Below are 11,809 nucleotides of genomic sequence, written 5' to 3' on the forward strand. Positions count from 1 at the left end.
AGTCTGGAATGCCTACCGGCCCTCAGCTCGTATCTGGAATGCTCTCGAGTCCTCAGTATGAGTCTGGAATGCCTTGTCTGGCCCTCAGCTCATATCTGGAATACTCTAGGGTTTGTTGGCTAACGCACGGAGCAGTACAAGCTCAACCCATCCCACATGACATGTAACATATAACATAACTATTGAGCATACAATAATCATATAACATCATAGGTAGTCCTACAAATCTACCTAACTAGAATAACCACTAACATGCAACACTAACTCATACTCATCTAACACTGCTAGGATAACATATTCAATGGGCCGACCTTGGTGCCTTAGACCCCTTAGTATAGTGAGGATAACTCACCTTGCAGATGTCGACTCGGTAGATAAACTTCAACCCTCGGATCACTGCCACAAATTCCACCACCTATTACCATAGTATAATCATACCCATAAGTCCTTAACCTTATAAGGTATTCCATAACCCATTAGTCAACCCCTGGTCAAAGTCAAAGTCCTCAGTCAAGGTCAACAGTCCATGTTGACCTTAACTCGCCGAGTACCCTCGGCTACTCGCCGAGTTCCTTGAAGCACTTTCCAACTCGCCGAGTCATCGAGGTGACTCGTCGAGTTCTTACGATTCTCGATCAAACTTTAAGGCCACCCGTCGAGCTTCCTTCTTGCAACTCGACAGATACACACGCATACATATCCTGGAGAAAACTCATCCGACTCGCCGAGTTGTTCATACAACTCGCCGAGTCTATGGCAATCTTCATCGGACTCGCCAAGTTGCTCATCCAACTCGTCGAGTTCAAGGCCATCTTCATACGACTCGCCGAGTTCCTTCAGCTCTTAAGCCATACATACTCATTTAAGCCATGCAATGGCTCCAAATTACAGATCCAAGCTTCTAGAGCATGCTTTTCATGTAAAGTTGCAAACTTTACGTGTATGCATGGCTAAAAAGGCTCTTAATGGCAATTCTAAGATCTTAATGGGGTTACATGCACAAGGAGGGTCTCAATCACCCCCAAACCCGCAACTTTATGACTCTAGGACTTAGGAAGGGTCCAGATATGAAGTTACAACTTCAGATCTAGCCCATAGCTCCCCATCTCAACTCAAAATCCATAAAACCCTAAAACTCATCCAAAAGAAAAGAGATCTAGAAGGAAAGGGAAGTAAAGATTGCAACTTGATACCTCCAGAAGATGCTAGCTGAGGTAAGTTCTGCTTCCCACACCTTCCTCGCTTCAACTCCTTTGCCCTTCAAGCTTTTCCCTCCTAGCCAACCTTCTTTCCAAGGCTTAAATCACACCAAGAAGAGTACCACACGAATTAGGGTTTCACTGAGCTCTCAAAGACTGTAAAGAGGCCAAGGGAAGCTGAGGTTCCTTTAAATAGGGTGCAAAACCCCGGGATTTAGGGTTTCACCTGCCAGCTCCTACTCGTCGAGTCCCTTCATGGACTCGGCGAGTAGGTCACTAAACACGCGTATCAAACCCGTTGCTACTCGACGAGTAGGGCAACCAACTCGTCGAGTAGGCCTTGAAACCAATTAAATTCTTATTTAAACAATACCTGGAAATCAGGGCGTTACAATTCTCCCCCACTTGAACTAGACTTCTCCCTCGAAGTCCGCTGGAATAAACAATGCCGGGTAATGCTCCCGCATTTCCGCCTCCGGCTCCCACGTCCACTTGGATCCCGCCAATGCTCCCACTGCACTTTTACCAAAGGTATCTCTTTATTCCGCAAAATATTCTTCTTCTTTTCCAAGATGGCTACAGGCCTCTCTACGTAATTCAGGCGCTCATCGACCTGCATATCATCCATCGATACTACTGCCTCCTGGTCCATAATACACTTCCGCAATTGCGAAACATGGAATGTGCTATGAATTCGGCTGAGCTCCTCCGGTAGCTCAAGCCTATAAGCCACCTTGCCAACCCTGGCAATAATCCTGAATGGCCCGATATAACGGGGACCCAATTTTCCCCTCTTACTGAAGCGGATCACACCCTTCCAAGGTGAGACCTTCAGGAGTACCATGTCACCGACCTGAAATTCTAACTCGTAGCGGTGCCGGTCGGCGTAACTCTTCTGCCGACTCTGAGCGGTCTGCAGTCGCTGCCTAATCTGCTGAATCTTCTCGGTAGTCTACAAGACCACCTTCGTCCGACCCATGACCCTGTGACCAACCTCACCCCAACAAACCGGGGTACGACATCTCCGCCCGTACAACAACTCGAATGGCGAGGCGCCAAGGCTAGAATTATAGTTGTTGTTGTAGGCGAACTCCGCCAGCGGTAGGTGAGAATCCCAACTCCCATCGAAATCAATGACACACGCCCTCAACATGTCCTCGAGGGTCTGAATAGTCCGCTCGCTCTGACCATCTGTCTGCGGGTGGAATGTTGTGCTGAAGTGCAACTGCGTGCCCAGCTCCTCATGGAACTTTTGCCAGAAGCGGGAGGTAAACCTGACATCCCGATCAGAGACAATGGAAACGGGAACCCCATGGCGAGACACGATCTCGCGAACGTATACTTCGGCCAGTTTCTCGGCCGATGAGCTCTCCCGTATAGCCAAGAAATGGGCACTCTTGGTCAACCGATCCACGATGACCCATATATTATCAAACCCCTTTGTCGTCCTCGGCAACTTGGTAATAAAATCCATCGTGATATGTTCCCATTTCCACATGGGAATCTCCAGGGGCTGCAGCTTGCCATGCGGCTTCTGATGTTCGGTCTTGACCATCCTACAGGTCAAGCACCTCTCGACGTACCAAGCGATTTCTCGCTTCATGCACGGCCACCAATAGCTCAAACTCAAATCCCGGTACATCTTGGTGGCCCCGGGTGAATAGAGAAATGAGACTTATGAGCCTCCTCCATAACCGTCTGCCTAACCCCACTAGACATCGGAACCCAAATCCGACCGCATCGGGTCAATAGTCCCCGACTATCCTGCACGAACCGGGTATTCTCACCCTTGATCCTCTCCAGCTTCCAATTCTCCGGTCGCATGCCCTCTACCTGGGCATCTCTGATCAAACTCACAAGCGGAGAATCCACTGGTATCCTCATACATACCGCGGGGGTGGGAGACCCAGCTGACTTGCGGCTCAAAGCATCCGCAACCACATTCGCTTTACCAGGGTGGTAAAGGATCTCGCAATCGTAATCCTTGACTACATCCAGCCACATGCGCTGCCTCATGTTCAGGTTCGGCTGGTCCATGATATGTCTCAAGCTCTTGTGATCCGTGTAAATGGTACAGCGGACCCCATAGAGGTAATGTCTCCATATCTTGAGGGCGAACACCACCGCCCCCAGCTCCAAGTCATGCGTAGGGTATCTCGTCTCATGCGGCTTCAGCTGCCGCGATGCGTAGGCTATCACTCGTCCTCTCTGCATGAGGACCGCCCCTAAACCTGTGATGGATGCATCACAGAACACCACAAAATCCTCGACTCCTTCCGGAAGAGTCAAGACTGGTGCCTCATACAAATGCTGACGGAGGGTCTCAAATGCCCTTTGCTGCTCGGGGCCCCACCGGAAATCCACCCCCTTCCTCGTCAGACGAGTGAGGGGTACTGCAATCTTGGAGAAATCCCGTATAAACCTCCGGTAGTACCCTGCCAATCCCAGAAAACTTCTAATATCTGAGGGAGATTTCGGAATCTCCCACTGCATAACCGCCTCGATTTTGGCCGGATCGACCAAAATCCCCTCCTGGTTAACGAGATGTCCGAGGAACTGGACCTCTCGTAACCAAAACTCACACTTCGAGAACTTGGCGTACAACCGTTCTTGTCTCAGAACTCCCAACAGCTCTCGCAGATGCTCCTCATGCTGCTCTCGGGTCTTGGAATACACCAAGATATCGTCTATGAACACAATAACCGAACGATCGAGCATCGGCCTGCAAACCCGATTCATCAGGTCCATAAACACTGCTGGCGCGTTGGTGAGCCCGAACGGCATCACCACGAACTCGTAATGTCCATAACGAGTTCGGAACGCGGTCTTCTCTACGTCCTCCTCTCTGACCCTGACCTGATGATACCCAGACCTCAAGTCTATCTTGGAAAACCAAGATGCGCCCTGCAACTGATCGAAGAGATCGTCTATCCTCGGGAGTGGGTAACGGTTCTTCACCGTTAACTTATTCAACTCCCGGTAGTCAATGCACATCCGGTGCGAACCTTCCTTCGTCCGGACAAAAAGAATCGGCGCTCCCCTTGGGGAACTGCTACGTCGAATGAACTGCTTGCCCAGCAGTTCCTGTAGCTGTGACGACAGCTCCTGCATCTCTGGTGGTGCCAATCGATACGGCGCCTTAGCGATAGGGGCCGCACCTGCACCAAGTCGATCCTGAACTCGATCTGCCTCTCCGGAGGTATTCCTGGCAACTCCTCCGGAAACACATCTGCAAACTCCCTGACCACCGATACATCGGAAACCGAAATCTGATCCCTGACTCGCGTATCTACCACATACTCTAGATAACCCGCACACCCGTGCTGAACGTACTGTCGAGCCCTGGCAGCTGAGCAAAACCCTGATCCCACTCTGGTGCCCTCGCCATATACAATCAGTTCTCCCCCACTTGGGGTTCGAACTACCACTCGCTGGCCCTCACAATCAATCATAGCACCGAACCGACTGAGCCAATCCATGCCAACAATCACGTACACCTCTCCCATGGGGATCATAATCAAATCTATCGGAAAGGACACCCCGAAAATCTCCAAGTCACACCCTCGATAAACTGAAGAAGCAGAAACTCCGTGTTCGTTGGCGATAGAAACTCGCAACGGACACTCTAGCTCGCCTACTGGCACTCTGAACTCCCTACTAAAAGTATGAGATACAAAAGACCGACTCGCCCCCGAGTCGAACAAAACCAAAGCAGGCAAGGAGTTCACTAGAAACGTACCTAATCACAGGTACAACAGATAATCATACAACTGATATAGTAACTGAGATAAAGGATAGAAACATACCAGCAACCACATCCGGTGCTGCCTTGGCCTCCTCGGCCGTGATCTGAAATGCGCGTCCCTGAGCCTTCAGAGGCTCTGCTCTGCCGTGCCTCCCATCGGTAATCCTCAACGTAGCCGGCGCAGGAGCCTGTGCTGGCTTGGCGGCAAGTAGTGGACAGTTGGCCCTCATGTGGCCAACCTGATCGCAGTGATAGCATAACCGCATACCCTGAACTGGGGCGGCCTGGCAACAGTCCTTCGCGTAATGCCCCTCCTTGCCACACCTGTGGCACCCACTACCAACTCGACACACACCAGAATGACCCTTGCCACACTTCCCACAAGTACGGCTCTGCTGACCCTCGGTCCTAGTATCAGCGGTCTTAGACCGCTTTGGCGCCGGCTGAGAATGTACCGGGGCCTGCCGCTGCTTTCTCAACTGCTGCTCAATCTCCAACTCACGCCGTCTGGCGGCCGCCTGTAACTCCAGAAGAGTATCACATCGTTGGGTAGACACAAACTAACAGATATCCGTCTTGAGCATGCTCAGATAACGGGTCATCTGAGCCTGCTCTGAAGCAAACTCCGGGCAAAACATCGCCCTCTCAGTGAACATCCGGGTGATCTCCGTCACCGACTCCCCATCCAGTCTCAAACTCAGAAACTCCTGTGCCAAACGTTCCCGCTCAACCCGCGGAATGTAGCGGGCGCGGAACATGTCCCTGAACTGCTCCCAAGTAACAGCAGCTCTCTGATCATCAGTGTACGACCCAGTCGCAAGTCTCCACCAGTCCTTGGCCCCAGACCTAAGCAGGTTCAGAGCACACCTGACCTTCTGGTCAGCAGGACACGAGCAGGTGAAGAAGCACCCCTCCACATCCGAAATCCATCTCATAGCCTTGATGGGATCCTGCGTCCCATCAAAAGTAGGGGGCTTCGTGTTATCGAAATACCTGTACTGAAAACCTCTACCAACTCCTCCCCCTGCCGCTGATACAGCTGATGCAGCTGCTGCGACGGCTGTCTCTGCAAGAGCTGCGTAGCGCTCATCAAAATACTCCACCATGGCGGTCTTAATCGACCCGAACATCTCCGGTTACTGAGCCCGGAATGCAGCAGCAACCTTATCATGCAGGATCTCTCGAATCCTGGCATCCAACTCCTCTGTACCCATCTGCACCATCGGCTCAGGTGTTGTCGGCCCCTCCTGGCCTCTGTCCCCTGATCCTGATCCCGAACCGGATCCAGCCACGAAGCGCCTCGTCATCACCATTCTGAAACATACCACAAGATATCAGATAATCCATACAAATAACTGGGAGCCAACTCCCTACTAACCCTAGGGGTTGTGACTTCCTTGCTACGCGTATGGGTCCTGTGCTTTCAGTAGTATGGGCCCCTACTACCTTCCACACCTACCCACATTTGTCTCAAGTATCACCACAACGCCCTAACTGAATACACAACATGGCGAGCGCTCAATCCTAGAGGAATGCTAAATATTTCATAAATGGCTTAACGGCCTCTCACATAACCCACCTATCCTTGAAACTTTCACCAACCCTGCAGCACTAGTGTATGCTAGCCATACATAATGCTGGACCCTATAGACTTTCGAATATCCAACCCTACCCTAAGCTCCCAATCAAACAAGAACAGAACATAAGGCTAAATCAAACATTCTCAGGCTATAAGATCTTAATTATGTATAACCATAATGCATACACTGAGCAACTACAGTAATGATGTCAATTTCATATAAGGAAAACCCTAGGCTAGCAGGCATCATATAATCAGGCAATTCTATCATGCAATTCCTGAAGATTCCTAGCCTCCCTCTAGCATGCTGTTTTAACATATCACATAATCAAATAACTGTATGGTATTTTGGGGTCTACTTACTGGCTCCGATTGATCGTACACCCTGCATCCTCCTTTACTTATTTTGAAAACATTTTTGAAAAATCGTTTTGAAAATCCTTTCCTTGATTTGAGACTGGAGTTACACGCATGTTCCTCCAATTCACTCAAACCAAGGCTCTGATACCAACTTGTAACACCCAAAAATTTCAAACCAATTTAAACTTTTAAAACATGTCAAGTTCATCGAAACATTACAACTTTGTTTTCAAAATATTATTTATCAGAGTATTCCCAGAAACATAAACACAATGTGAGGAGCTGTATGATCATGCCTTCGCCTTGCCGTGATCCCCTGATGTACCTGAAACAATAAACTGAAACTGTAAGCCCGAAAGCTTAGTGAGTTACCCCCAAAATACTGATACACATACAGTCCACATAACCATATTAGTAATAACATATCATAACAAACTGAAACAGCATGCAATGGGTCCACAACTTTATGAGCTAGATTACCCCGGGCCCTCAATACGAGTCTGGAATGCCTACCGGGCCCTCAGCTCGTATCTGGAATGCCATCGAGCCCTCAGTACGAGTCTGGAATGCCTACCGACCCTCAGCTCGTATCTGGAATGCTCTCGAGTCCTCAGTATGAGTCTGGAATGCCTTGCCTGGCCCTCAGCTCATATCTGGAATACTCTAGGGTTTGTTGGCTAATGCACGGAGCAGTACAACCTCAACCCATCCCACATGACATGTAACATATAACATAACTACTGAGCATACAATAATCATATAACATCATAGGTAGTCCTACAGATCTACCTAACTGGAATAACCACTAACATGCAACACTAACTCATACTCAACATCTAACACTGCTAGTATAACATCTTCAATGGGCCGGCCTTGGTGCCTTAGACCCCTTAGTATAGTGAGGATAACTCACCTTGCAGATGTCGACTCGGTAGATAAACTTCAACCCTCGGATCACTGCCACAAACTCCACCACATATTACCATAGTATAATCATACCCATAAGTCCTTAACCTTATAAGGTATTCCATAACCCATTAGTCAACCCCTGGTCAAAGTCAAAGTCCTCAGTCAAGGTCAACAGTCCATGTTGACCTTAACTCGCCGAGTACCCTCGGCTACTCGCCGAGTTCCTTGAAGCACTTTCCAACTCGCCGAGTCATCGAGGTGACTCGTCGAGTTCTTCCGATTCTCGATCAAACTTTAAGGCCACCCGTCGAGCTTCCTTCTTGCAACTCGACAGATACACACGCATACATATCCTGGAGAAAACTCATCCGACTCGCCGAGTTGTTCATACAACTCGCCGAGTCTATGGCAATCTTCATCGGACTCGCCGAGTTGCTCATCCAACTCGTCGAGTTCAAGGCCATCTTCATACGACTCGCCGAGTCAACCTTGCTACTCGCCGAGTTCCTTCAGCTCTTAAGCCATACAGACTCATTTAACCCATGCAATGGCTCCAAATTACAGATCCAAGCTTCTAGAGCATGCTTTTCACGTAAAGTTGCAAACTTTATGTGTATGCATGGCTAAAAAGGCTCTTAATGGCAATTCTAAGCTCTTAATGGGGTTACATGCACAAGGAGGGTCTCAATCACCCCCAAACCCGCAACTTTATGACTCTAGGACTTAGGAAGGGTCCAGATCTGAAGTTACAACTTCAGATCTAGCCCATAGCTCCCCATCTCAACTCAAAATCCATAAAACCCTAAAACTCATCCAAAAGAAAAGAGATCTAGAAGGAAAGGGAAGTAAAGATTGCAACTTGATACCTCCAGAAGATGCTAGCTGAGGTAAGTTCTGCTTCCCATACCTTCCTTGCTTCAACTCCTTTTCCCTTCAAGCTTTTCCCTCCTAGCCAACCTTCTTTCCAAGGCTTAAATCACACCAAGAAGAGTACCACACGAATTAGGGTTTCACTGAGCTCTCAAAGACTGTAAAGAGGCCAAGGGAGGCTGAGGTTCCTTTAAATAGGGTGCAAAACCCCGGGATTTAGGGTTTCACCTGCCAGCTCCTACTCGTCGAGTCCATTCATGGACTCGACGAGTAGGTCACTAAACACGCGTATCAAACCCGTTGCTACTCGACGAGTAGGGCAACCAACTCGTCGAGTAGGCCTTGAAACCAATTAAATTCTTATTTAAACAATACCTGGAAATCGGCTCGATCGCAGCGCATCACACTATGGATATCCGCACATGAGATCTTTGGGATTACACTCTGATATTGTTTTATGATAACATGTCTTGATTATTTCTACTTTGGTTTTGACATGACATGATATTATGGATGTTTTCTTATACTGTTGGTTTTATAATAACTTATTTAAAAATGAAATTTTTGGCCTTTAATTTTGGGATGTTACACCACTATATGTAAATATTCTGATGTCCTTTGTTGAAATTGCACGTGTCTAGGTTCCGTAGGCAAATACTTTGCAATATTGTGTCCTTTATCTTCAACAACCATGTTATGCATTATGATACATGCATACATGATATCTCGTAGAGTATCTAACTCATAAGGTATCGCCGCATGTTCAACTATGTGTCATTTTGATTTCAAAACCCCAAAAGCACGTTCAACGTCCTTACGTGCTCCTTCTTGTCGTCTCTTGAAATATTTGTCTCTTGGGTCTATTGGGTGTCAAAACGCCTTCACAAACGTAGAATATGGTCGATATATTCTATCTTTAAAGTAATACCCAAACTTATATTCATTTCCATTCACTGTGAAAGGAGCATCCGGTGCTTTTCCTGACAAAAGATCATCAATTATTGGTTATTGATCGAGAACGTTGACGTTGTTGTTGGAACCCGCAACCCCGAAATAAACATGTCAAATCCATAAATCTTGTGAAGCAACAACCTCTAATACCAACGAAGACGCTCCATGATGACCGCTTGAATACTAGCATTTCCACGCCATGGGGCAATTTCTCCAGTTCAATTGTGTGCAATCAATGCTCCCAAGCATACCCGGAAAACCATGTCTTTATTCATGTGCCGCATATAGTTGTTGCATATCATGCAATGAAGGTTTGTGAAAGTATTCATCACTGAAGTTTTCGACAACACCTCTTGCCAATAAATACAAACTTTCTCGTGCGGTTCTCTCAGACATTCTCATATAATCGTCAAAAGAATCGGGCGACTCCCTCATTGACATTAGTTTAATTGCAACAACACATTTCTGCAACCCTGTGTAGCCTCGTTTACCTCTACCATCATATATCATTTGGAAAAATTCATACCTAAATGTATATTTAACAGGTAAAAATTGTATTTATGTTATCTAAAAGTGACATTTGTAAATTAGAAAACTTGAAACAAACGATACCTTGCTTTCATGGCGTTGGCTATCCTTTCAAACATATTTTTTCGCAAACAAAACCTTCTTTTGAAATCGCTTGGCTGGTAGACACAATTATCCGCAAAGTAATCGTCAACTAGCCGTCTATGTCGTTCCACACGATCTCTATTTAACGCCGCACGTTGTGTGAGTAGTGGAGCTGGATCTGGCTGTAGTAGCATGTCTGTATAATACCGATACATCATAGTCATGAAGATATCGTCTTCGTCGTTATGATCGGTGAACGGATGGACCGGATCAAAAGAATTCATATTTTTGTTTTGAATTATTGAAAGAAATATGTAATTGAGATAAATTGATGTATTTTGTAGGTAAAATTGATATAAATTATGTGTATTTATAGTATATATAAATTTTGATTATTTTTTTCGCCGGTGATCGTTTTTAAACGGTCGAAATTGTGACAGTTTGAAGAAAAAGTGAAGCAAAGTTTGGCGTTTCCTCCCGTAACGGCTAGGGGGGTGTTCCTCCCGTTATGACGACGTTTTGGGATGCCATAACGGGAGAGGAAGGAAGAAAAGCGAGGGACCTCACCTTTGCTTTACTCGGATCGGCAGGTACATGGGCATAACGCCCCTCTCTGTTGCCCACTCCGAGTAGACTTACGATCAAAAAATTTATAAAGAGTTTTAAAAAGTTAAGAATTCTAACTTATTGAAATATCATTTTTGAAGAGTCAATAAAAATTTATTTTAAAAATTATTTTCATATGATCAAACACTTCTTTTGACTTATTTCAAAAAGCCAATAAATTATTTTTAAATGAAATTACAAACATAAGATTGAAACGGTTGTTGTTTCAATATGGAAACTTGAAGCTCCTTACACTAGGTGATATGCCCATTAAGATTTTTTATATAAATAATGTAGTATTTTAATTTAGAAAAAATAAGTGTTAGGGTGGAAAGTGTCATGCTTTTTTTGGAATTAGATAAGGCGGATACTGGCACCGCCATTCTATCGTAAGGCATGTTCGATTGGATGAATGTTCGACTAATTCACCATATCTCTTAACCTTCTACTAGCGACTGAAATTGAACGGCTAAGTTTTTAAAAGAAATATGTTTTCCATTTTATTATTTATATAAACTACTATCAATCACTTTAAAAACTACACCAACCTTCTACTCTCTCTCCAATTTTATTCAAACTCCCACTTCTTATTTGGGTTATTGTTACTATTCACCTAATAACTTTTAATTTTGGTTTTAAAAGGTCACTATTGTTTGAGTGTTTTGGATCCTTAAACTCCATAATTACCTAATAAAGAATATCCCCATGACACAACCATGTATGTGTATGCTCCAGCATGTCATGTGGACCAAAATAAAGGTCCGGACACAAGGGTTTCTCTGGCCTCTACAATCAGCTTCAATCCCTATTTTCTTTCAAGCCATTTTTCACTTCAAGAAACCCTAAATATAAATGGCCAATTCAATCGATTTCAACAACATGAACGGATGAATCACGATTTGGAGTAACCCATCTAACCCTAACTCCATATGCGGTTATCGATACCTTGCAAAGAAAAGAATGTCGGGGAGAGTGCGT

The 11,809-nt window shown here is 46.0% G+C and overlaps 1 protein-coding gene across 1 annotated transcript; it reads right to left on the reverse strand.

The window, feature by feature from the left end:
• Positions 1–9,532: 9,532 nt before the first annotated feature.
• Positions 9,533–10,509, reverse strand: LOC145106439 (uncharacterized). The gene is made up of 3 exons (XM_079043409.1): positions 10,226–10,509; positions 9,985–10,139; positions 9,533–9,642 (listed from the first exon to the last, which is right to left on the reverse strand). Exons 1-3 carry the CDS (start codon positions 10,507–10,509, stop codon positions 9,533–9,535), a joined length of 549 nt encoding a protein of 182 aa, XP_078899535.1.
• Positions 10,510–11,809: the final 1,300 nt, after the last annotated feature.

This window comes from Lactuca virosa, chromosome 4 (genome assembly GCF_052849685.1).
Source record: "Lactuca virosa cultivar CGN04683 chromosome 4, Lactuca_virosa_CGN04683_v6, whole genome shotgun sequence".
NCBI classification, from domain to species: domain Eukaryota; kingdom Viridiplantae; phylum Streptophyta; class Magnoliopsida; order Asterales; family Asteraceae; genus Lactuca; species Lactuca virosa.

What these genes read in the sequence shown, in the direction of transcription:
- LOC145106439 (XM_079043409.1), bottom strand. Translation starts at nt 10,509, where the DNA reads ATGAATTCTTTTGATCCGGTCCATCCGTTCACCGATCATAACGACGAA. An exon ending in GCCAACGCCATGAAAGCAAG is followed by an intron (nt 10,140 to 10,225) that starts GTATCGTTTGTT and finishes ATATACATTTAG; the next exon opens with GTATGAATTTTTCCAAATGA. An exon ending in TGAGAGAACCGCACGAGAAA is followed by an intron (nt 9,643 to 9,984) that starts GTTTGTATTTAT and finishes ATCTTTTGTCAG; the next exon opens with GAAAAGCACCGGATGCTCCT.